The 24,067-nt window shown below is 54.6% G+C and overlaps 1 protein-coding gene and 1 long non-coding RNA gene across 20 annotated transcripts in view; both read left to right on the top strand.

Annotated features, from left to right (window-relative positions):
• The window catches only part of DNM1 (dynamin 1), a 43,942-nt gene that overhangs the window by 16,281 nt on the left and 3,594 nt on the right, over window positions 1-24,067 (top strand). For 5 of the 18 annotated variants that reach the window (XR_013443851.1, XR_013443850.1, XR_013443854.1 and 2 more), the window contains exons 7-21: window positions 436-578; window positions 706-841; window positions 1,015-1,082; window positions 3,959-4,097; window positions 9,808-9,894; window positions 12,861-12,931; window positions 13,106-13,157; window positions 13,363-13,374; window positions 15,743-15,856; window positions 19,660-19,769; window positions 20,435-20,546; window positions 20,970-20,981; window positions 21,335-21,505; window positions 22,565-22,780; window positions 23,175-23,390. Coding sequence is in view for 12 of the 18 variants with exons in the window: in XM_078061842.1 (XP_077917968.1) it covers window positions 436-578; window positions 706-841; window positions 1,015-1,082; window positions 2,215-2,353; window positions 9,808-9,894; window positions 12,861-12,931; window positions 13,106-13,157; window positions 13,363-13,374; window positions 15,743-15,856; window positions 19,660-19,769; window positions 20,435-20,546; window positions 20,970-20,981; window positions 21,335-21,505; window positions 22,565-22,806; window positions 23,175-23,394 (1,689 nt within the window). In the remaining 6 variants the exon portion in view is untranslated. Of the gene's footprint in view, window positions 1-435; window positions 579-705; window positions 842-1,014; window positions 1,083-2,214; window positions 2,354-3,958; window positions 4,098-9,807; window positions 9,895-12,860; window positions 12,932-13,105; window positions 13,158-13,362; window positions 13,375-15,742; window positions 15,857-19,659; window positions 19,770-20,434; window positions 20,547-20,969; window positions 20,982-21,334; window positions 21,506-22,564; window positions 22,807-23,174; window positions 23,395-24,067 lie in introns of all 18 variants that reach the window. The other 13 variants (XM_078061838.1, XM_078061837.1, XM_078061839.1 and 10 more) reach the window with 6 other exon arrangements.
• Window positions 4,104-6,659, top strand: LOC144380079 (uncharacterized). Of its 2 annotated transcripts, none has more exons than XR_013443858.1 (2): window positions 4,104-5,846; window positions 6,428-6,659. It is a non-coding gene; the product is annotated as an uncharacterized LOC144380079 (long non-coding RNA). The 2 variants fall into 2 exon arrangements; XR_013443857.1 differs by having other exon boundaries at window positions 6,447-6,659.

The raw sequence follows: 24,067 nt of genomic DNA on the forward strand, positions 1-24,067 counted from the left end.
GATGTGGGGCTCAATCCCAGGACCCTGGGATCATGACCAGAGCTGAAGGCAGACGCTTAAAGACAGCCACCCAGGCGCCCCAAGCATGTACTCTTGATCTCAGGGTTGTAAGTTTGAGCCCCACAGTGGGCGTAGAGATTACATAAAAATAAAATCGAAGGAAGGAATGAAGGAAGGAAGGAAGGGAGGGAAAATTGCATTATTCACCCATGAATTCAGCTCATACACCTACTGTGTGCCAGGCCCCGGCCTCAGCAGCTTTGCTTCTCGTGGGCAGGGCAGTGGTGGGCACGATCATGGCTGCCTTCTACCTCTTTCAACCTCACCACATCCACAGGTCCCCTGGCATCCTGGCCCCTGCTTGGCCCTCTGGGCATCTGCGTTTGTGACCATGGCCTTAACCCCTGTCTCATTCTGCGCTCCCCCCACCCCCAGCAACTGACCAACCACATCCGGGACACACTGCCGGGCCTTCGGAACAAGCTGCAGAGCCAGCTGCTGTCCATAGAGAAGGAGGTGGAGGAGTACAAGAACTTCCGGCCTGATGACCCAGCCCGCAAGACCAAGGCCCTGCTGCAGTGAGACCCCCCCCCCAGCTCCTGACTCCCCAACACCCAGCAGCTCCTCAGCACAGGGCTCACCCAGGGCTCCCTGCACGAGGCAGCTGCAGCCCCCTCACGCCTTCCCACTATCTCTACCCCCCAGGATGGTCCAGCAGTTTGCCGTGGACTTTGAGAAGCGCATCGAGGGCTCAGGAGACCAGATCGACACCTACGAGCTGTCAGGGGGAGCTCGCATCAACCGGATCTTCCACGAGCGCTTCCCCTTTGAGCTAGTCAAGGTAGGGCAGTCTACCAAGGGGCGGGGGTGGGGGGGGGCTTAGGACCACCCCCCCCCCAGGACTTTCACGCATACCTTTGCTGACCTGGGGCCCAACCCTGGGAGTGGGGCATCTGTCTTGGCGTTCCAGGAGCAGGAAGGCCCTGACCAGCTGTCTCTTGCTCTCCTACACAGATGGAATTTGATGAGAAGGAGCTCCGAAAGGAGATCAGCTACGCCATCAAGAATATCCATGGCATTAGGCACGTATTGGGACTGGGGAAGGGGGCTGAGCCCTGGAAGGCAGAGGGTCTGGTACCAAGGCACAGGGAGTGATGAAGTGAGCTGCCCTCAGGAAGGACAAAGAGCCTTGGTCCCCAGTCCCCTCCACCCTTTCTGGCTCCCAGCTCAAATAGGCTTGAGCTGGAGGAGATGGACTGGAGGCCTGGGCCACCCCCTCCCTGCAACCTGCTGTCTTCCCTTGCTGTCCCTGGAAGCAGGGCCTGGAGGCTGGACCAGCTGGGCAGAGCCCAGGACATAGGTAGCTGGGGAAGCATCCTCTGGGCTTGGGCCCCCTGCCCATCGTCAGGATGAGACAGCCTCCCCAAGTCCTATCCAGGTAGCTGCACAAAGCTGCCAAACCACTGGGAAGGGCCTGGGATGGAGCATCTAGGTATTGGTCTGTGTCCTTTTAGGATGGGACAGGGCCTCTCAACCCTCCAGACCCTCCCATAGTCTCATTAGCCCCAAGTGGGTCCCATTCCACATCACTTCCCTCCTTCTAGCCAACCCCACGGCCTTTGGAACAGGAAGGGGGACTGGAAAAAAAGATGGTTCCTTAAAAGCTTAGCCCCCTTCAGGGACCCAGATCCACGCTGTTCATTCAACAAGAAAATTTAAAGCACCTGCCATGTGCCAGGCAGTGAATGAGACCAAAAGGTCCCTGCGTTTATACAGGTTCAATTCCAAGGTTTGGCATGGAAATTACAGACTGATAACTGCATTGGCCATGACACAGGAAAAAAAAAAATCTCTTCTGGTCTTAAAATAAAATGTTTTATTCCCAGAAAGGCTCTTAAAGAGAACCCAGTTTGGCAGTTTTCATACCATGTCTGGCCATAGCACCTTTTGTATGAACAGAATCTTCAGAGGAAGCAGGACATACACGACAATTACAAGCAGACCTTGTCTTGCCTCAAAGAGCGTCAATGGAAAGTCCTTCGTTAGAATCCCTCCTGCCCGTTTTACAGATGAGATGAGGACACTGGCGCCCAGAGAGGGGGAGTGGGAGGACCCCAAGGGCAGAGTTCAGGGGGTCGGGCGGGGCCCTGGCCTGACACTCCTGGCAGGAGCTGGCCTATGACACTGTGCCCTTCTCCCGCTCCGGGCGTTCAGAACGGGGCTCTTTACCCCAGACATGGCCTTTGAGACCATTGTGAAAAAGCAGGTGAAGAAGATCCGAGAACCGTGTCTCAAGTGTGTGGACATGGTTATCTCGGAGCTAATCAGCACGGTTAGACAATGCGCCAAGAAGGTAACCCGGTGGCCCGGGCCAGCCCCCCCACCTCTGCCCCCATCCTGCACTGCTGCCAGGCGATCCTTTCCCCACGCCCCCCACCGCCTCCTCGGTAGCATGTACAGACCTCAGCGGGGTGGGAAGGCAGGCCACCACAGACTAAGACGGGGGGTCTCTCTGAGGGGGCCTTACCCACCCCCTGGCCCCCAGGCGCAGGGATTAGACATTGATAAGACCGGTGTGATGGTGGCTATTCATCCTGAGAGCCCACCAAGAGCTCCCCCAGCTCAGGGAGAATAGGCCTGGAGGGACCCTGAGCCCCCTCCCAGCTTTGGGGGGTCCCCTTTGGGGGCTCCAGGGAAGGGTCACGGGGACACCTTGGCCCTGCAGACAGGTGAGATACAGGGCCTTCTTGGGTGCTGCTCTGGGGGTCTGGATGGCTAGAGGGGTACAAAGGACCCAGGTCTAGCAGGTACCCTGACTCCCCACTGTCTTTCATTCTCACCCCAATCTCACTCAGGACTCTCACTCAGGGCCCTGCCCTTCCCTTCCATCCACATCCAACCTTCCAGGGACAGAGTCCTTTTCCATCTGTTACATCATCTGAGCTTCACAGAACCTCCCAAGAGGGCAGGGCAGGGAGGAGGGCACCCATGTCATAGCAGGAAAACTGAGGCTTAGGAGATCAAGGGGCTTGTCCAAGGTCATATAAGCTAGCAGGTGGCAGAGCTGCTACTCGAAGCCAAGGCTTTGGGCTCCAAATCCAGTACTTGTTTGATAACACCCCCAGCCTCCCTTCCTTGCCTCTCCCCACTGCTGCCCTGGCCCCTCTCTACCACCACTTCCACTCTTTCTGTCTTTCCTCTTCTCTCTTTCTGTCTTTCCCAGCTGAATTCCTCCAGACCCTTTTGGAGGAGAGGCAAAGGATGCCCCTTGAGGAGAAAGGGAAGGGCAGGAGTAGAACCAGGAGCTGGAGAGTGGAGGTCAGGCAGCTACACTGCAACTCCAGGAGGCATCATCTGCACCATGGTCTATGCAAATGGAGCCCCCTGGAGTTGGGCAGTGCACAGCCTGGGCAGCTGGATGCAGCAATCCTGGTGGAGGTAGGGAATCGTGCCAGGCTTTGGAGTCAGGATGAAGTGAATGCAGGAGGTGTTGGCAAACCTTGAATTGAACAGAATGGGTGGGTGGAGTCCTGGCCTGGGTCAGCCCCTTAGGAGGACCCAAAGGCTGTGACAAAGATAGCATTGGAAAAGACAGAGAGGGCCGGCTCAGTATAGCTGAGGAGTGGGGGGGGCCAAGCCCTGGGCAGAGGATCTGAACTCAGTAAGGGGCCTTGTACAGAGCAGAGGCTTGGTCCCTCAGAAGCCCCCCACCCCGTACCCCACAGAGCCCTGGGGGATACTTGGCAGCACCCCGGGTGGCGGCAGGGAGGGCCGGTCCCACACTCACATTGTCTTCTGTTCTCTTCTCTTTCTCTGTGTCGGTGTCTCTCTCTCTTCCCCCATGCCTGTGCCATCCTCCACTCCTGAATCCTGGCTCTGCTTGGCTTTCACTCCCCTCCTTTTCCCCACCTGCCCACGGCTGTTCCTCCTCCTGTCCCCTCCTCCTCCCCGGGTGCAGGACGGGCCTCTTCACACCTGACCTCGCTTTTGAAGCCACAGTGAAAAAGCAGGTGCAGAAGCTCAAAGAGCCCAGTATCAAGTGTGTGGATATGGTAGTCAGTGAGCTCACGGCCACCATCAGAAAGTGTAGCGAAAAGGTATGACGGCCGCTAGGGCGGGGCTGGGCCTGGCCGTCCCTTCCTCATGGCCATGGACTCCCGTGGGCAGAACCATCTGCTGAGCAGGCCTGACAGCCTCTCGGCCACCCACGTGGACCCAGACGCCTGTGCTGGCCGGGTGATTCTGGGCCGTTAGGTTTCGTGTCAGCTTATAACCCTGGGTCTGCTTACACTTATGATCCTTTTAGGCCCCCATCTCTGCTAGAAGACTTTGCTTCAACCCAAGCATCCTCAGCGGCCCCTTTTTACCAACAAGAATTACAATGGTGACGATGATGAGAAGGGGATGACTGATACTTGTTGAGCACTTATCATGTGCCATGCACTGAGCTAAGTGCTCATCTTTGTTAACTGACTTAAGCCTCCCAACGACCCTAAGAAGTGGGTCGTGTTATCCCCATTTTACAAATGAATAAACCGAGTCTCAGAAAAGAAGAGCAGAGTGGGATTCAGATTCAGGGAAGCTGAAGAAATAGATCTGGGATCCAGGCCTCCTGGGGTGGGGGAAGCTATCCCAGTTCCTCAAAACCAATTTGCCTAAAAGCATATTGGATTACTTACTTTATGGTAATCCGTATGCATTCGACAGGGTCAGCCTCTTTTGGGTCTGTGACCTTTTAAACGCCTTCTTCCTATTTGTCTACTTTTGGGCATTCTGAGGATTTTTAGCCAGATCTTCTGAAGGCAGTTCTTTCCAGGGGAGTTCATGAGAATCAGGTGCCTGGGGGAGCCTTTCCAGGATTCAAATGCCCCTGCCCAGCAAGCTGAATCAGAATCTCAGGGAGAGCCCAGCCTTGCCTGTACTTGAAAAGCTCCCTATGCTGGGCGGTGGGGGCACTTCTGCCCCAACTTCATGTTGCAAATAAGTTTCACGGGTTTCCTGGCTCGTGCATAATTAGTCACGTGCGCCCCTTTCCTTATCCTGTCTCACTTTGCCCACTTTTGTGCCTAATGTGGACAGTAAGCAAATTAGCATCCACTCCAGGCCAGTTCCAAGTGGAATAAAATCTGGGCTGGACTCCCCATTGCATAGTATTTACCATGACATCTGAGTCACGGTCCCACTGCACCGTGAATACTCAGCAACACAATCTTACTTTTGTTAAACTTTAAAAAACACCGAGTTTATCTTAAGCTGCCTCAAATCTCTTTACAGAAGAAGACAAGATATAACTAAATTTTTTTAAACTTCAGCTTTTCGTTATAAAACTAATACCTTCTCAATTTTAAACATTTAGGAAATGCCAAAGCTTAAAAAGAAGGCAACAACCTTCCCTTTCCAGGGAGCCACTACTGAGATTTTTGTACGTTTCTTGCAAGTATACTCCTTTAAAAGAAAAACTGAAACTATCAGTATTGATTTTGTTCTGATTGTACATGATTGTTACAAAAATATTCGAACAGCACAGAGAAAGCAAGTCCCTATAATCGTACAACCCTAAAAATAAGGACTATTAGCTTCCTAACTAATTACAAATATATGCCAGTTTTAACCTAAATGGGATCATATTATACACGCTGATTCCAGAACTCTTTTTTACTGAGCAGTGTATAATGGAAACTTGTACATAACTACAAGATCTACCCTTGAACTGCTGAATCATATTCCTCTGTAGAAGTGTGCCATGATCTATATATTCAATATCCTATTGACATTTCGATTGTTTCAAACTTTTTTTTTCTTTTACAAACAGTGCCGCAGTGACCATCCTTACAGATGTATTTATAGTACGTATCCTATTGTTTCTTTAGGGCAAATTTCTAGACAGACAATGGCCAGTCAGTGTATATGAACATTCACAATTTTGGTAACTTCCTCACTTCTCCAACATTGCCCTCCAAAAAGTTTTTACCAATTTATTCCTCCAAATCTTTTTTTTTCTTGTCTTTTTTTTCCTAAGGTTTATTTATTTATTTTGAGTGGGGGGAGGGGCAGAGGGAGAGAGAGAAAAAAAATCCCAAGCAGACGCCCTGCTGAGTGCAGAGCCCAACGGGGCTCAATCTCATGACCCTGAGACCATGACCTGAGCCGAAAGCACGAGTTGGACGCTTAACTGACTGAGCCACCTGGGTACCCCCTCCAAATCTTTTTTCTGTACATAGGTTTATTTACCCTGTTAGGTAGTCACACTGTGAATATATTAGCATTCTGCTTTTTCTTTTAGTAACACACATTTTGGGGAGGTATGTTACATAGTCTACATAAGCCTTTTTTAGTGGTTGCATAATATTCTACTAAACAGATTTATCATGGTTTACATAACAGTTTTTCTATTGGTGAACATTTCTTTTTTATTTTTTTTTTTAAGATTTATTTATTTATTTTAGAGAGAGAGAGACCACAAGCGGGAGGGGCAGAGGGAGAGAAAGAATCTCAAGCAGACTCCATGCTCAGCGCGGAGCCCGATGTGAGGTTCGAGCTCACAACCCTGAGATCAGGACCTGAGCCAAAACCAAGAGTTGAACACTTAACCCACTGCGCCACCCAGGCCATTTAAGTTGTCTCCAGTTTTTCAATATTATAAATAATCTGGCAATGAACATCTTTTTAGTTTTTTTGTTTTTAAGTAATCTCTACACCCAACATGGGGCTTGAACTCATCACCCTGAGATCAAGAGTCACACACTCTACCAACTGAGCCAGCCAAGTACCCCTGAACACCTTTGCCTATACAAATGTTTTTCTTTCTCTAGGAATTTTTTCCTTAGGATAGATTCCTAGAAAACTGATTACTAGAATCAAACATTTAAAAACTGTGAAACAGTCTGCTGAATTGCATTCCAAAGGAAAGCAGTAATTATTGTAAATGGTAAGATTTTGGAAGCAACCCAGATATTCTTCAAGAGGGGATTGATTATGTGAAGTATCATGCAGTCAATGGCAGACTATAGCTATTAAAAAGGCAAGGCATATTTATTTGCATTCACATGTCCCTCCACAATGTATTGTGGGAAAAAAAGCAGGTTTCAGAAGATAATATAGTATTGGGGGGAGGAAATAATATATGTAAATAAGAAAATTCCAAAGGCATAGTCCTCAAATTGCTAACCATTATGTTAAGAGAGTGCAAGAAAAATAGGAATTTTTCCATCTCTACTTTGCAAATTTTAGTCTTACAGTGAGTCTGTAGATTTTTGTCAGCAGGAATATTGATAAAAACTTTAAAAAGGAAAGCTTATAAATTATTTCTAAAAAATAATGTTGCCTTTTGATGTATTTAATGAGTAGTAATTTTTTTTCTTTACATGGCAAAATTCACCCATCTTCTTTATTTTTTTTTTCCCCAAGTCTTCTAAAGTTAGCAAGGCACCCCTGCCAGAGGCTTCTAAATAGTCAATTCTAACTCTTCCCAGGCCTGCTGGATTACAACTTTCCTCTCTGGATGAAATCTGGAGTTTAATGTCGCCCATGGGATGTACTGCTCAATCCTCCCAAGGACCCTGAGAGGGAAAGTGCTGTTACTGGCCCATTTTCCACATGGAGAAACCGAGGCTCGGAGAGGTTGCAGTCACTTTCCTAAGGAGAGTCGGCAGGGCAGGGGCTGGCTTTGAAACAAATCATGTGCCTCCCGGGCCTGCGTCCTTGGCCACTCACTCATGGGCTCCAAGTTGACCGCCCCACTCAGCCAAGGACTGAGAAAGAAATGTTCCATTTTAAAAACTGGCTAAAAGTCCTGGAAAGGCTCAGAGACAGCCAGAATGGAAAAAGATGCTCAAAGGGAACAGAACTTCTCAAAGAGGTTGAGGCTGCCCTGTCATGTATGACACGTGGAAAACTTGACAAATGTAACATCCAGGTGGTTAGTGGGAGAATTGGTCATGCTCTTTGGCAAATTGCTCCCCCTTCCCTCCTTGCCCACCTCCCCCCCCGCCCCCACAGCCCTGCCCTGGGAGGAAGCACTTGGGACCACCTCAGAGGAGGCCTCAGAGGAGGTGACTCAGTCCCAAATCTCTACCCCAGGTTGGAGACTTCAAGGAGCAGTGGAGCCCCTCCTTGGGCCTCATGGGGTAGCGGGTCCACCAGGCCCGTCTAGCCAGTGTTTGTTTGGAAGCCCCAGTCTCAGACTACCTCTCCCCCAGGTCCCCTGTGCTTGGCCACATCAGCCACACCTTGGCATATCCATGGGATGGTCGGGGGGGTGGGGGTGGGCCTCACGTCTCTCACGTCTACCTCTCCTGGGCATCCAGGGTGCCACTTTCTTCCCCGTCCTCCTGCCTCTCCCCATGCCCCCTGCCCCATCTCCCTGGCCTCCATCTTGCCCTCAGGATCACTACCTGTGACCCAGGCACGCTAACCTGCAGGTCTCTTCCCACATAGGGGGATTCACCTGAGGGGCCTGACCCAGGCATGGGAAGAGGGACAGGACTGGTTCAAGATTTGCCCGACCTGGGTCCCACGTGACCACCAAGTGGGGAGGGCAGGCCAGCAGGACTCGAAGTTCCTGTGGGTGGGCTCCCCATCGTCAGCTCAGCGAGGCCCCCTCCCCGAGGAGGAGCTGGTTCATGAGCCAGAGGGGCTGGTGTCCACTCACCCTGGCATGGAGGGCGAAGACAACCATTCTTCATTCATTCTCTCATTCCTTCAACCTGCCCTCTCTGAGCCGAAGCCGTGTGCCTGGCCTGCCCCTGTCCTCAGGGCAATGACAATCCAGTTGTGGGGGCGGGCACAGAGAGGCCCCTAACCCAGCTCTTGGGGGTGGTCAGGGCAGGCTTCCTGGAGGAGGTGGCATCCAACAGTCCTGCAGGAGAATGAAGCAATGTGGGCTTTGTCCAGAGCCCGGCTGAGATGAGGGCAGAGTTCACAGGCAGAAGGAGGAGGGTTTATAGTAACTCACCCTTCTGCCTCAGTTGATAAAAACTGGAGGGAAATGGGTACTGGTGAGCTCCCACCCCAAAGGAGTGGGGTAGAGACAAGTTGGCTGGGCAGATGCTGCTGGGGATGATGGTGCCAGGCCGGGGCATGCAAAGGGAGGCAAAACTGGGTGGATTCTACCAAGAAGGCCCGGGGCCCAGCCAGGCCCCCGCGGGGTACTGCTCATGCTGCTGGCACCCCACTCCGCATGCCCCCCACCCCGTGCCCTCGCATGCCTTGCCTGGGGCTCCTGCATGTCCTGTATGTGCCTGCTGGTTTCCCCCTGCCCCCTCCCTCAGCCTGACTCAGGAGGCCAACTGGCACCTCGGGCCCTGCCCTCCCCAGATTCTTCCTGGATAGGAATCTCGAGGCTGTTGATTCCCCACCTGATTGTCCCTCCAAGCCTTTGGGAGGACAAGGGGTAGCCCTGCGGGTCAGCGAAAGCTCTGGGAGCTAACGGCCCCCCAAACAGAGGCCTCCATCGAACAGTCTGTTTCCAAGATGGCTGCTACCAAGGGGGCGGGGCAGGCTGAGCCCCGGGGCATTTCTGCCCATGGGCACTGCCCTCCCCCCGAAGTTGACCAAGTAGGCCAGAGAAGAGGGCCTGGAGCCGGAAAGACCCTTGAATTGCCATTTGGAACCCACACTTGAGGGAAAGGGTGGCCGTGGCTTGGTGCCTTCAGCTTCCTGGGACCCAGGCCTCTCTTCCCCTCATCTCGGGCCTTCTGTGTGTCCTGCCACCCCGTGCCCCTGGATCCCTGGATTCTGGTGGGGTGGGGGTGCTCCCCGCCCGTGCCCCCTGTGTACGTGGCTCTCTCCCCTCCCGCCCCTCCTCAGCTCCAGCAGTACCCCCGGCTGCGGGAGGAGATGGAGCGCATCGTGACCACCCACATCCGGGAGCGCGAGGGTCGCACCAAGGAGCAGGTGAGCCGCAGCACGCTGCTTCCCCCCTGCCCCCTCCCTCCCCTCCCCCCTCCCCGCCTTCCCATTTTGCATCTTGCCTCAGGCTCCCTCACACCTTCTCGCCTCATACTCTCTGCTTCTCTAACTTTTTTATTGTGGTCAAATATATATAACATGCATTTTGCCATTTTCACCACCTTTCGGTGTGTGGTTCAGTGGCGTGAAGCCCATTCACACTGTTGTGTGACCATCACCCCCATCCGTCTCTCCAGAACCTTTTCATCTTCCCCAAACGAAGCTCTGTGCCATTAAACAGTGACTCCCCAGCCCCTGCCTCCCCCCAGCCCCTGGCAACCACCATTCTCCTTTGTGTTTCTGTGAATTTAACAACTCTAGGGATCTCATATACCTGGAAGCTTACAGCAATTGTCCTTTTGTGTCTGGCTTATTTCACTTGCATAATTTTCTCAAGGTCCATCTATACCAGGTGTGAGAATTCCCTTCCTTTTTTTAAAAAAAATACTTAAATTCAATTAACTAACGTATAGTATATTGTTAGTTTCAGAGGTAGAGGTCAGCGATTCATCAGTCTTATATAACACCCAGTGCTCATTACATCAGGTGCCCTCCTAATGCCCATCGCCCAGTGACCCCACCCCCCATCCCCTCCCCTCCAGCAACCCTCAGTTTGTTTCCTATGATTAAGAGTCACTTATGGTTTGTCTCCCTCTCTGATTTCTTCTTGTTTTATTTTTCCCTCCCTTCCCCTATGCTCTTCTGTTTTGTTTCTTAAATTCCACACAAGTGAAATCATGATAATTGTCTTTCTCTGATTGACTTATTTTGCTTAGCATAATACCCTCTAGTTCCATCCACCTTGTTGCAAATGGCAAGATTTCATTTTTTGATGGCTGAGTAGTATTCCATTGTGTATATATATATATATATTATATATATATATATATATATATATACACCATATCTTCTTTATCCATTCATCTGTTGTTGGACATCTGGGCTCTTTCTATAGTTTGGCTATTGTGGACATTGCTGCTATAAACATTGGGGTGCAGGTGCCCCTTCTGAATTCCCTTCCTTTTTAAGGAATATCCAAATGATACTCCATTGCCTGTATAGACTTTTATTTAGTCATTTATCAGATATTCATTTATTCATTCACAAACATAGTCACTGAATGCCGCCTCTGAGCTGGGAGGAGCAGAGAGGAACAGGCCCCTTCTTGGGCCCGCACAAGGCTTATAGGCGAGTCCTCCTTACTTGTCCATCTCTCTGTCATCCTTCTGTCTGTACCCACCCCCGGCTCCCAATTCCTAGCCTCCATATTCACACGCCCCTTCTCCATGATGATGCTGTCCCCCAATCATTCACATCTTTGTTTCGATGTTGTGTTTTTGAAACCTCATTGATCTCTTCAATTACAAAAGTGATAAATAATAAAATATTCCATCATTATAGAAGTAATTAAATTACAAGTAAAGTGTTCCTTCATTCACTCCCTACCGCCAGTTCCTCCCACAAAATAACTGTTATTAACAGTTTGGTGTGTTCCCTTCCAGGCCCAAGCATTTTTTTTAAGATCTTACTTATTGGGGCGCCTGGGTGGCTTAGTCGGTTAAGCGTCTGCCTTCTGCTCGGGTCATGATCTCGGGGTCCTGCAATCGATCGAGCCCCACATTGGAGTCTGTTCAGCGGGGAATCTGCTTCTCCCTCTGCCCCTCCCCCACCACTCGCACTCTCTCTCTCAAATAAATAAGATCTTTTAAAAAAAGAGAGAGAGCGAGACCACAAGTGAAGGGAGGGGCACAGGGAGAGGGACAAACAGACTCCCCGCTCAGTGGGGAGCCAGACGTGGGGCTCCATCCCAGGACCCTGGGATCATGACCTGAGCTGAAGGCAGCCACTTAACCAACTGAGCCACCCAGGCGCCCCTAGGCATTTTTTCCCTAGACATATACACATTCCAGATTCCATCTTAATCTTCAATAACCACAGTCCTGCTGTGTGTCTTGCCTTTTTTCTCTAAAGATAACTGTAGAAGCTAACATCTGTTGAGCACCCATTACATGTGAGACGTGTGATCTGCCTCATTTCATTGTGCCTTCACCACTCCTAGGAGGCAGACACACTTCATCTGTGGCACTTGAGGCTCAGTGAGCACAGGCTTATTACAGGGAGCAGTGGGGCTTGGGTCTAAACCTGGCAGTGTGCATCAGTAACGTTCCTCTGGTCATGACTCAGTTAAGAATCTCATCACTCTTCCTCATTTGCAAAGGGGATCTTCCAGTGCCAGAACCTAGAAATTGTCCTCATTCTTTTCAATAGCTGTAGAGTGCTTTATTGTTCAGAGGAGGCCATATTTATTTCACCTTCTGATGGCCATTGGCTTGTTTCCAATTTTTCTCCATTACAAACTACACCACACTGAACACCCTGGTATACATATATCTTTGCTCACTTGGTGAGTTTCTCTAAGAGACATATATATAATTCTAGAAGTGAATATATGCATTTTAATATTGTTAAATGTTGCCAAATTACCCTCCAAGAAGGTGATCCTAATTTGTACTTCCACCAACAATATATGAGAATCCATCTTCCCGCAGTTGGGCCCACACTGGTCATTACCAATATTTATTATTAATTTGATGGGTTATAAAAGGATCTCATTGTTTTAACTTAGATTTCTTTATTAATGAGGGTGAGCATTTTTACATAGCCTTGTTGATCATATGCATTTCCTCTGTGAATTGCCCATTCATGTTCTCTGGCTATTTTGATTTGCTTGTCTGTCTTTCACTTACTGACTTGTAGGAACTCTTTGTTTATTATGGATACTATTATTGATGCACTGATTGATTTATTATGGGTTCTATATGTGCTATAAGTATGTTTCTTCCAGCCTTTCATGCATTTTAAAACCCTGCCATATTTTTTCCACTTGCCTGCTGACCTGTGTATCCTCGAAGGTCATGCTTCTCATCGATATTGAGCTGGCTTACATGAATACCAATCATGAGGACTTCATAGGCTTTGCCAAGTGAGTGCTCCCTAGGCAGAGAAGGTGACACCTCCTGTGAGTGTGTGTGTGTGTGGGTGTAGGACCCAGGCCTGCTGGGTTAACCCTCTGGGTCTGGTGCCCACTGAGCAGTGGCATTGAAGCTAGGCCTCTTGAGAGAAGAAATTCTGAGACTTTTCCCTCTTTCCCTATTAGTGCTCAGCAGAGGAGCAACCAGATGAACAAGAAGAAGGCTTCAGGGAACCAGGTGAGTGAACCCCAGTGCCCCAGCCGGAGGGATGGAGGGTGCCGGATGGACGCCAAGCTCTGAGAGCCCCCTCCCCCGAGGGGAAGGGTCCCACGGGGGCCAGGGAGCCTGTCAGCTGCCAGCCACAAGCCTCCCACTCTGCCTCAGTAACCCTCTCTCCTCTCTCCCGATGCTTCTCGTGGTTGCTATGGTTACCTCTTTGCAGGATGAGATTCTGGTGAGTACCAGGACTGGGGCTCTTGGCTTATGTAGTGAAGGGGAGGAGGGGGCCCATTTGTAGCGGGATGCAAAGGGGGCAAAAGGGCACTCTTTGGCTTGAGCTGCTTGCACACACCAGCACGTGGGTGTCCACACGTGCTCTCAGTCCAGAGGCAAGGCCTAGCCATTCACAGAGTCCCATCAAGCTGTCCATCAGCGCACATGAGCTTAGCATCTACTTCAGGCAGAGGTAGACCATGCGGGCTGGGTGGGTGAGAATGGCTGGGAGGGGCCTGGCTCCTCAAATATCTGTTGGATGGATAGATGGATGGATGGATGGATGGATGGTTGGATGGTAGCGATCTCTACCAGAGAGTTGAGTAAAGAGATGAATGAGTGTCAAGAGACAAGTCCCTCCTCGCCCATTCTGTCCTTCAGATCTCTGATGAAACACCACTTCTCCTCCCGACCTGTACACACAAGTCATAGCCCAGAGTTTTCCAGAGGCCGTAGTTTCTTTGTAACAATCTAGGTGTTTGTGTGATTATTGGCTTCATACCTATTTCCTTCTCAAACCCCATGAGGGGAAGGGCTGGGTCTCTCTTGTCCATCAGCAAATTCTCAGCCCTACAGCCCAGTGCCTGGCACTCAGTAGGTGCTCAAGAGAACAAAGACATTAATGAGTGTAATATCCCAGGGCAATTTGGTTCAGCAAACACTCGGTGGTGCCTACACTGGGCTGGCCCTAGACAGGAGTCAGACTCCGGTCCTGACCCCTGGAGACCTGAGCCTGCAGTCAGGACCCAGGCAGGGTGGGAGTTGGAGGGGCAGGCAGTTCCTGGTGCAGAGGCTGTGGAAGGGGGTTTGGCAGAGTGGGGGGTGGCCAAGGGAGGACGAAGGCTGCCAGTCGGGGCAGGGGGTAGCGGGACAAGGTCTGCTCATCAGTTCCTGGGGCGTGGAGTGCCAGGTCCTGGCATTTGGACTCAGTTCCAAAGACAGTGACAAGACACTGAGGGGATCCTCACTGGACCTGGACAGGGTGGGAGAGGGACCATGGGGCACCTGGCTATCGTGTTTCTGTGAATGGTGAAGGCAGCTACTCAGCTCCTGATCCACTATGTTACTTGGGTTCTCTGCAAGGTTCTGGGGGAAGCCAGAGGGTCAAGGAGGGCACTGGGGTGGGGGGTGGTTCGAGGGCCTCAGAAGCAGGCCTGACCGCAGAGGGCTTTCCCCAGGCTCCTTGGCTCTTCTCTGGATGCTCAGAGGAGCCAGGGAGGTCAGGGCTGGGGGAGGGAGCTCTTTCTGAATGGCCCACCACGGGGGTCTAGTTAGTGGCCTTGCCCTTGGAGTAGAATCTACAGGCCTGTCTGTGGTGATGGCTCAGGATGCTCTTGGGGACAGCTGCATCCTGCTGTGAAAACAGACCTTTGCCTGTTACTCTGGGCTCCCCAGGGAAGAAGGGGCCTGTTCAATTCATGCTCAACCCTTCACCCCGCTCCCACTTCCTACCAGCCCACTCCTGTCCAGGCCCTGGGGCCAAAGACCCTTAGAACCCTACTGCCCTAGCATTCATGTGTTCATGCCACAAATATTTATTGATTACTTACTGTCTGCCAAGCACACTGCAAGGTGCTGGGATATACCAGTGAACAAGAGAGTTCATAATTTAGCAAGACAGGCTGCCATCAGCAGATAATCTTCCCTCTCTCTCTCTCTGTCTGTCACACACACACACACACACACACACACACACACACTCACATAAATACACACACACACAATTTTGAAATCTCAGCCTTTGTCATAGAAGAAGACTTAAAGGAGTGATAAAAGACTATAAGATGATGATGGGGGTCCTGACTTATCCTGGGGGCCAGGGAGGGCCTGCCTCAGAATGGGACTTCTGAGCTGATACCCAGAGGGTGAGGAGGAATTTGGCAGACAGACAGGAGGGAAGTGCTTTCTAGGCAGAGAGAGCAGCGGCACATACAGTCCTTGAGGTCAGAAACAAGTCTTAGAATAAGGTGGATCTTAAGCTGCAAAGACATTCAGAATTGTCTTGCCCAGTTGGCCCCCTAAACTCTGCTTGCACACTTTTAGCAGTGGGGAGCTCATCCCCTACCACGGCTACCAGTCCTCTCCTCAGATGGCTCTGACTGTCAGATAAACAGGCTGTTTATCCTGAGCTGACCTCTGCCTTCCTCCATCTTCCAGTCTATTCACTTGTGGTTCAAACCACAGCAGGTCTGGCCCGCACCCTCCCTGCCCGGCCAGACCTCCAAGAGCTAGAGGAGGGGTGGGCTTTTGAGTGCCCCTCTCTGCCTACCCCATCCTCCACAGGGAGTCCTGGCCTCTTCCCACTGACCTCCCGCCCTCTCACCCTCCAGGTCATCCGGAAGGGCTGGCTGACCATCAACAATATTGGCATCATGAAGGGGGGCTCCAAGGAGTACTGGTTTGTGCTGACCGCTGAGAATCTGTCCTGGTACAAGGATGACGAGGTGAGTAATGGGCCGCTGGTCATCAAGGGGTTTGGCTGGTGGCCAGAGTCAGGCTCAGACACTACCACGGGCTTGGAGTAGACCAGGCCACCCAACAAACAGGGCTTTTCTTAAATCCCATCAAAGACCCTTGGGTGGAAGTGGGCTGCAAGGATCAGAGGCAGGCAATCCTGGGAGCTCATCCAGGCTGGACAGAGAAGGTGGCATGGCAGGAGTGGGGAGCCTGGGGCCGAGCGCCCTGGAGAGGGTGGGCAGGGGTTTTGGGCGCCCCTCCCTGACCCCGCCAGCCCTGTGGCCTTCCTGTTTTCCGGCTCCAGGGTGTGCCGCCTCCCCCGTGGCCCCCACAGGCCTATGACACATACATATCCAGCTGCCAGACACCCTGTTAACCCCTGCACCCCAGTCCCCCAGACCCCAGCGATGCAAGGGAGGCGCCCCAGGTGCCTCCAGGCCGAGGGGCCGGGAGTGATGGGGTCCTGCAGAGGCTCCACACTAAACCCCTCCCTGCCCGCAGGGGCACGCAGAACCCCTGCTACCTCCCTCCCTCGCTGCCGGTCTCCTTTAAGAATGAGTCTATTTGGCTTCCACATCTGGATTCCAGAGGTGACCAGAGAGAATAGGGAGGGCTTGGGGTGGGGGGGACTTGTGGTAATGAACTCCAGCTGGCCACAGAGTGGGGGAGGGGACCTTCTTCCTGAGGAAGCTTTTGGAGGAGAGGGCGCTCTCAGTGGGGAAGTGGGGCTGGGGTGGGGGCTGTGATTTTGGTCTCTGAGCTCCCTCCTCGATCCCTGCCCCCTCCAAGTCACCCTGCGCAAGGCTCCCCCCGTCCCCATCTTGGGCTGGGCCCTCCGTCGTCACTGGCGGGGGCGCCAAGTCATCTGGACCTCATTACCCCAACCCTGGCCTCTCCCCGACCATGGGGCCCCTGGAAGGATGGAGTGTGAGGTGGCGTGACGCGGTGGGGGGGTCGCTTCCTGCTCTGTTGCTCAGGCAGGCTGCCTAGACCCCTCATGGGCTGGGGTGCTGACTGCTGGTCCCAGAACTCCTGGTGCTCTTATGTGAGGGTCGTTATATGTTGGGCCAGGGGACAGTGTGACCTGGGGCTGAGGGCTACGCTGCAGGGAAATGTATCCAAGAGGGGCCCCGTCCTCGTGTGGCGGGGTCTTTTTGAGCTCTGTGTGTACATTTGAGTCGGGTCGTGTGGGGGGCGCGGTGGGGGTGGGCAGTGAGTGCCGGGAGGTGGTGTGTGTGAGGCTGACGGGTGGTGTTGGGGGGGGCGTTGGAGGAGAGGGTTTGGGGCATAAGCATCCAGGTGTGGTTGGGGAAGACTGTGTGTGCCTGAGGTATGACTCCCAGGCGTGTGCCTGTGCCCGGTGTGGAAATGAAGGGGTATGTATGCGGCAAATGGGCTTGAGGAGGGAGAATGTGCATGTGGAACACCTGAGAATATGTGCTCGCGATGGAAGAATGGGAGAGAGCCGGTGTTCCACTGTGAGGGTGCATGTGGGTGCCCCTGAGATGTGCGAGTGTGCTTGGGGCACGAATGTGTGACTTGAGTTTGGGTGTGGGAATGTATGTGTCTGAGTTGTGGGGGTGTGCGTGTCAAGTTGTGTTTGTGTGTGTGTGTGTGTGTGTGTGTTGGATGTGAGTGGATTTTTGCACTACCAGCTTGCGGACATGGAGGTGGTCTGGGCTGCAGGGAGGATGATCTGCCCCCTCTCTCCCCAGCCACCAGCCCTCTGGTCTTTGGGACTTGGGTGGCCCTCTGGGCAGACAGGCGGCTGTCCATATCCCCAGTCCTCATTGCCCCCCCATATTCTCAGGCTTCCTCCGCCGCCCATCAGCACCCCCATCCCGTCTCAACAGCAGGGTGCCCCTTTTCCCTCTGCACCTCCTCCCAGCACCCCCCCCATGCCCCCACCCCCAGCCCCCTGCCCCGTCTCCGGGTTCCGGTTCTGGGATGGCGGGTGGGGGTCGGTCCAGCTCTCCAGCGGCGGCGCCGAGGGTCTAACCCAGCCCAGCCTAACCAATGTGCAGACTACTGTACAATTTGGGAGTCCTGAACAGATAGTCTAAACACTGGGTAGACGGAGTGGAGGTGTCCTCTGGTCCATCCAGGCAGCAGTGTCTGTCCGTCGGGTGGGAGCTTCGGCCCCATGTCCTGGAGATCCAAGGCCCCCCAGCCCCAGCCCAGCCAGCCCGTGGTCCCCTCTCTGCTCCTGACTCCCCTTCTGCCTCCTTTGACGTGGCAGGGGTGAGCGGGAGCTGTGGCTGGGAAGGAGGGGCCTGGGGAGGGGGCCGGCCAGCAGGAAGGGAGGAGTGGGGGGAGGAGGCCGCTCCTACCTAGAGTCCAACCCCAGAGCGCAGGGCGGGTGGTGGCGGGGCCTCCCTCGAATGCTTCCAGATGTTCCCTGGCCGCGTGTGCAACTTCCTCCTCTCCTCCCCCAGCCGCCCTCTGGGACTCCCAGCCACCCGCCTGGCATAAAGAAGGCTTTATGTGGCCGGACGGGCCAGGCGGGGGCAGAAGGAGGTGGGCAGGACGGCGCCAGGACTGGGGAGCAGGGTCCTCCTCAACCCAGCCCCCTCCCAACCCCTCCCCCCCGCCCGACCTGAGATCCTGGATGAGGCTCATACCCAAGCCCTGAGTCCCTGAGATCCACACAGACATCCCCCGGCCACAGCATGGGTCCTGTGGTGTGGGCACATGGGGTACCAGCAGCAGAAACCCTCCTCCGCCTCCCAGAGCCCCATCCCGGAGTACCTCCTCTGCCGATCCCTGAGCCTCCCTTGAACATAGCAGCCTACAGACGAATGTCGGCCCACAGCAGACATACACGAGTGTGCACGTAGGCCTGGCACCCACATGCCCATCCACAGATACACATTACTCCTCCCAGACGACTACAGATAAACCAAACGTGTTCAACCCATGCAACAAACCATCTGCGTGGAAACATGCATGCCCACGGAGTGCCCCCCAGGCACGCTCCATGCAAACACAGATGTTTACAGCTGCCACACACACCTACGAGAGCGTGCACACATCCGCCTTGACACCCAAACATGCTCACACGGACCCACGGCCATGCTGCGCACCTCCTCGGGCACACGCGCGCGCACACCCGTGCAGCACAGACACGCGGGCGCACATACACAATGGTCACAGGGTGCGTGCTCCGGCTGGCGTGTGTTTGCACAAGCACACAACTACACACATGTTGCACACACAGACGTACCATCTCCAGGCTTGTGCTGTGCGCCTGATTGCTAACACATGGGCGGCTGCCGTGGGGGAGGGGGGTGGCGTGGGCTGAGCCAGCCCTTTGAAGCTGCTGGGGCTGGTGGCCCCCCTTGTCTGTCTCCATAGTCAGGAAATGAAGTCAGCAGCTTAGCCAAAGCCGGGCCCGTTGGCCAGGCTGGGGGCGAGAGAGGCTTGAGTGCGGGGTCCCTGGCTGGGGCTGGCCTGGACGGCATCCAGGGCTTGCTTGGGGTGGGACTGGGAGTCACCCTCGGTCTCGCCACCCTGCGCTCTTGGGCTCTGGCATGTATGCAGAGGTGGTGGGGATGGCTTGAGTGCCATTGGGAACCAGAGGCGCCTGGCAGGCCCAGGGCTCCATGCCAGGCTCTCTTCAGATGGCACCTGTGTTGTGCATGGCACGCAGGTGCCCCCACAGCCCAGGGCCGCTCTGGGGCTCCAGAGCCCCAGCACCCCCACCCCGCCCCACCGCCCGGAACGCTCTTGGGTTGTGAGGCAGAGCGGGGAGCAGTGTGACCTCGCCCATCGCTCCCACCTCTATCCACAGGAGAAAGAGAAGAAATACATGCTCTCCGTGGACAACCTGAAGCTACGGGACGTGGAGAAAGGTTTCATGTCAAGCAAGCACATCTTTGCCCTCTTTAACACTGAGCAGAGGTGGGTCCCCAGACTGGAGCCCCAAACCACCCTCACTGAGCAGAAAGGAGAGGGACTTGCCCCAAGCCCCACAGCAAGTCATTCCTTTGACAAATATTTAGACAGTCACTTGGTGAGCACCTGCTCTGCATAAGACATTCTGCCAGGCCCGGGGGGACAAGGAAGAGCCCATCAGGCCCGATCCCCTTCTTGTTGCTCAGTGTCCAGTGGGGTCGGTGATGGTACCGGGCCTCTCGCCTCCCAAGCCAGGGCTGACTCCTGTGGGCTTCCCCTTACTCGAGATGAGGGGTGAGTAGAGCTGCCATCAGGGAGGTCCCCAGGCAGCGAGGGGGAGCCAATGGGGCTGCATGGTCAGGGATACCCCTCTTTTGAGGGCTCATCCCCGCCCCCTCTTTTTTAGTCCCTTTCTAGTAGAGCATTTTACTGCTAATTTCACTGAATCCTCAAAATGACCCAGGGAGGCAGGAGTTGTTTTATTAACCCATCTTCCAGGCGAGGAAATGGAAGCTTGGAAGGGGAGGGGACTTGCCCAGGGTCGCACAGCTGGGAAATGAGAAAGCCAGGCCTGGACCCCAGACGTGATGCCCCCAATCCGTGCGTGCCCTTCACCACCTGCGTGAATGGGTTTCACGCCTTCTCCCCTCACCGCCTGCCCCATCTTGCAGGAATGTCTACAAGGATTATCGGCAGCTGGAACTGGCCTGTGAGACACAGGAGGAGGTGGATAGCTGGAAGGCCTCCTTCCTGAGGGCTGGCGTGTATCCTGAGCGTGTTGGGGTGAGTGGCGGGGGAGGGGGGAGCAAGCTACTTCCCACAGGGGGCCCAGGGTCACCATCGTCAGTGATATCAAGTCATGTCACGTTTCTGAGCCCTTACGCGGCTCAGAACCAGCGCGGATCCTCCCCCTACTCTGGGATCAGAGTGAAGCCTTCCTCCTGTCCTTTGTGACCCTCCTCTGCCACAGATGGCATTTCCTGCATCCCTTTCGCATCGTGGTGGCTTTCTGTGGCCACCTTCACTTTCCTCCTCTCTTTCGCTGTGGGGATGTCTCGAGTTACCTTAGAGCTGGGGTAGAGTGCCCTGGGTTCACTCGCCTTCTCCTTTCTGTGTGTGTCTGCTTGGGCCGTGCTTGCTGGTGGCGGCGGCGGCGGCGGCAATGCTGGTGTCGTGACCTCTATGGCTTTGGTGTGGGCCTCCCAGGACAAGGAGAAAGTGAGTGTGCCCCTCCCTCGCCTTCTGCCAGGTGTCTCCAGACTGGCAGCAGCTCTGGCCAGGTCTTTAGCATCAGGAAGGGACCTCAGAAGTTCTTTCCTAACTGATGGACTGGGAAACTGAGGCAAATTCTAGGCACTAGACTGAGAGCCAAGATAAGGCTGAATGAGGGTCTGGGGTCCTAAGAGGCACTGGGGTGGGCAGAGTGCAGACGCAGAGTGTTTGGGGGACCTGGTGTCTGTTCTCTGTATGGCAGTGTTCCAGGCACCCTTGGAGGGGCCGAGACCCTGGGGGTGCCTGGAACCTGGCTGCGAGGGCCCAGCCACCCTGATGCCCTCTATTCTCAACGGCAGGCCAGCGAGACTGAGGAGAACGGCTCAGACAGCTTCATGCACTCCATGGACCCGCAGCTAGAGCGGCAGGTGGAGACCATCCGGAACCTGGTGGACTCATACATGGCCATCGTAAACAAGACCGTGCGGGACCTCATGCCGAAGACCATCATGCACCTCATGATCAACAACGTGGGTGCAACCCTTCATGGGCGGAGGGTGCTCTTGGGGGACCAGGGAGGCAGCGACCAGGTTGGCCTGGGGGAGGCATAGCCCAGTCCCTTGGGATCAGGTCTAGCGAGGTAAGTATAGGTCCACACGAGAGCTGTCCAGAAGAAATATAATGTGAGCTTTGTATATTATGTTGTAGAGTCACATACCCAAGTTGTTCCAAACATGCTTAAATGTTTCCCAAAAGGAACTAGGAATCACATCTTTTGAGAACTCCCAGGCCATGTTTTGAAAGGCATGCCCCGCAGAATCACTACCATCCATGGCTTAATGAAAAGGCATGGCCCCCAGAGAATTAGAACTATGTTTGAATCCTGGATTTGCCACAAATTCTGTTTGACTTTCAGTAAACTATCCTCTCGGAGCCTCTGTTTCCCTATATGTAAAAATACGGATAATAGAGTTGAGAAGTAAGGGAATATAAAGTGCAGAACAACACAGTGCCTGGTACAGAGTAGGTGCTCAATATATATTTGAACAACAGATAAGTGAGACACAGGCCTATGGTGTAAGTCTCAATGCCTCTCCATGAGTATCCCAGGACCAGCACCTGCGGAGTATAAGGAGCACATTAACCCACCGCCTACACACAGAGACTCACATTTCACCCAATCCAAGCACGCATTCACACCTGTTACTCAAGGTCAGAAAATTTTAAACTGTCATCTCCCTTATTTTGGTCCCATGGAGTATGCAAGTCCTTGGAAAGGATGTAACTAACTGCCCCATTTTATAGATGGGGAACCTGAGGCTGAAACACAGCTGGGTAACTAGGTGTCCCGGTTGCATGGTGGGCCCCGAGTGCCTTCCCACATCCATGACCTGGGACAGGTCACTTTTCCCCTCTGGACCATCTGAGAAAAGGGCAAGGAGGGAGACGGGGAAGCAGGGGAGATCTCCAAGGTCAGGCGGTGGCAAAGCCAGGACCCCCGAGCTCCCAGTCCAGCGTACAGTCCCACGGGGGTTCAGAGTGGTACAGGCGTCAGGTCCCAGCCCGTCCTTCTGTTCGCGCGCCCGCAGACGAAGGAATTCATCTTCTCGGAGCTGCTGGCCAACCTGTACTCGTGCGGGGACCAGAACACGCTGATGGAGGAGTCGGCGGAGCAGGCGCAGCGGCGCGACGAGATGCTGCGCATGTACCACGCACTGAAGGAGGCGCTCAGCATCATCGGCGATATCAACACGACCACTGTCAGCACGCCCATGCCCCCGCCCGTGGACGACTCCTGGCTGCAGGTGCAGAGCGTACCGGCCGGACGCAGGTACCAGGGCCGGCCCCCACGGCCCCAAAGCCCCCCAGCCCGGGGCCCGCGGGAGGAGGGCCGGGACCGGGCAGTGGCGCGCCCGCGTCACCGGAACGGCTCCCACCTGGAGCAGGGGGCGGGGCTTAGAAGTGGGCGGTGCTTATTGCGGGGCGGGGCTTGCCGTGGAGCGCTGGCTGCGGGGCTGGGTGGAGCTGGAACTTTGGAGCCACCGGAGGCGGGGCTTAAACTCCGGGAACAAGTAGGGCGCGGCGGGGCGGGGCTTCCGCGCATGGGCGTGACCGGCGCTGGGCTGGGGCGGGGCCTCAAGGTGGGGCGGAGCTGCTCATCTCTTCCCCTCCTTGTCTTCCGCGCCCTGTCGCCCGCAGGTCACCCACGTCCAGCCCCACGCCGCAGCGCCGAGCCCCCGCCGTGCCCCCAGCCCGGCCCGGGTCGCGGGGCCCTGCTCCTGGGCCTCCGCCTGCTGGGTCCGCCCTGGGGGGGGCGCCCCCCGTGCCCTCCAGGCCGGGGGCTTCCCCTGACCCCTTCGGCCCTCCCCCACAGGTGCCCTCGCGCCCCAACCGCGCCCCGCCCGGGGTCCCCAGGTGAGTAGGGGTTGAATACGGTGGGCGAGACCACCGGGCGGGCGTAGCCGGGAGGGAGGTGTGGCCAGAGCCGGCCCTCTCCATCCAGGGCGCTCGGGACGTGGGTGCCGGAGCCACCGGACGTGTGGCCGAGGGCTGGCGGAGCCTGCGCCCTAGGGAGCTCTGAGTCCCGGAGGTGGTCCTTTCTGGGGAGGGGGCTGTGGGACTCATCCCACCTGCCCCCTTCTTTTCAGCACTTGCATGGCGCTTCCCTCCCTTTTCACTTCTCTCTCCCACACGTTGCATTCCTCCTCCTTTCTCCTCGCTCTCCTCCGTTCTCCATTCCGTCCTCAACTTCTCTCTCCCAGCCCCTAGTGACCTACCTCAGGTCTGGGCATCTCTGAACCCAGATCCTCTCCAGATATGGAGTTTTTCACTTACAGGGCTACTCCGAGTCCTGACTCTTTGAGCTGTCCCAGGGGGTGTCTGGCCTCTGGCCCACAGGAACAGAGGCCAGGCTGTGACTGACCGGCAAGGTGTGTGATGTGTGTGTGGGCGTGCACACGAGTGTGAGTGTAAGAATGGCATCCAGGCACGGGCTAGGACACGGAGCAGCTGGGAAAGGGGACTGGGGGCCATGGGGCAGTCTAATGGCTTTCTTCTTTGGCCCTGCCTCTGGCCCTACCTGGCCTGGACCA

Source organism: Halichoerus grypus, chromosome 14, assembly GCF_964656455.1.
Source record: "Halichoerus grypus chromosome 14, mHalGry1.hap1.1, whole genome shotgun sequence".
Classification (NCBI taxonomy): Eukaryota; Metazoa; Chordata; class Mammalia; order Carnivora; family Phocidae; genus Halichoerus; species Halichoerus grypus.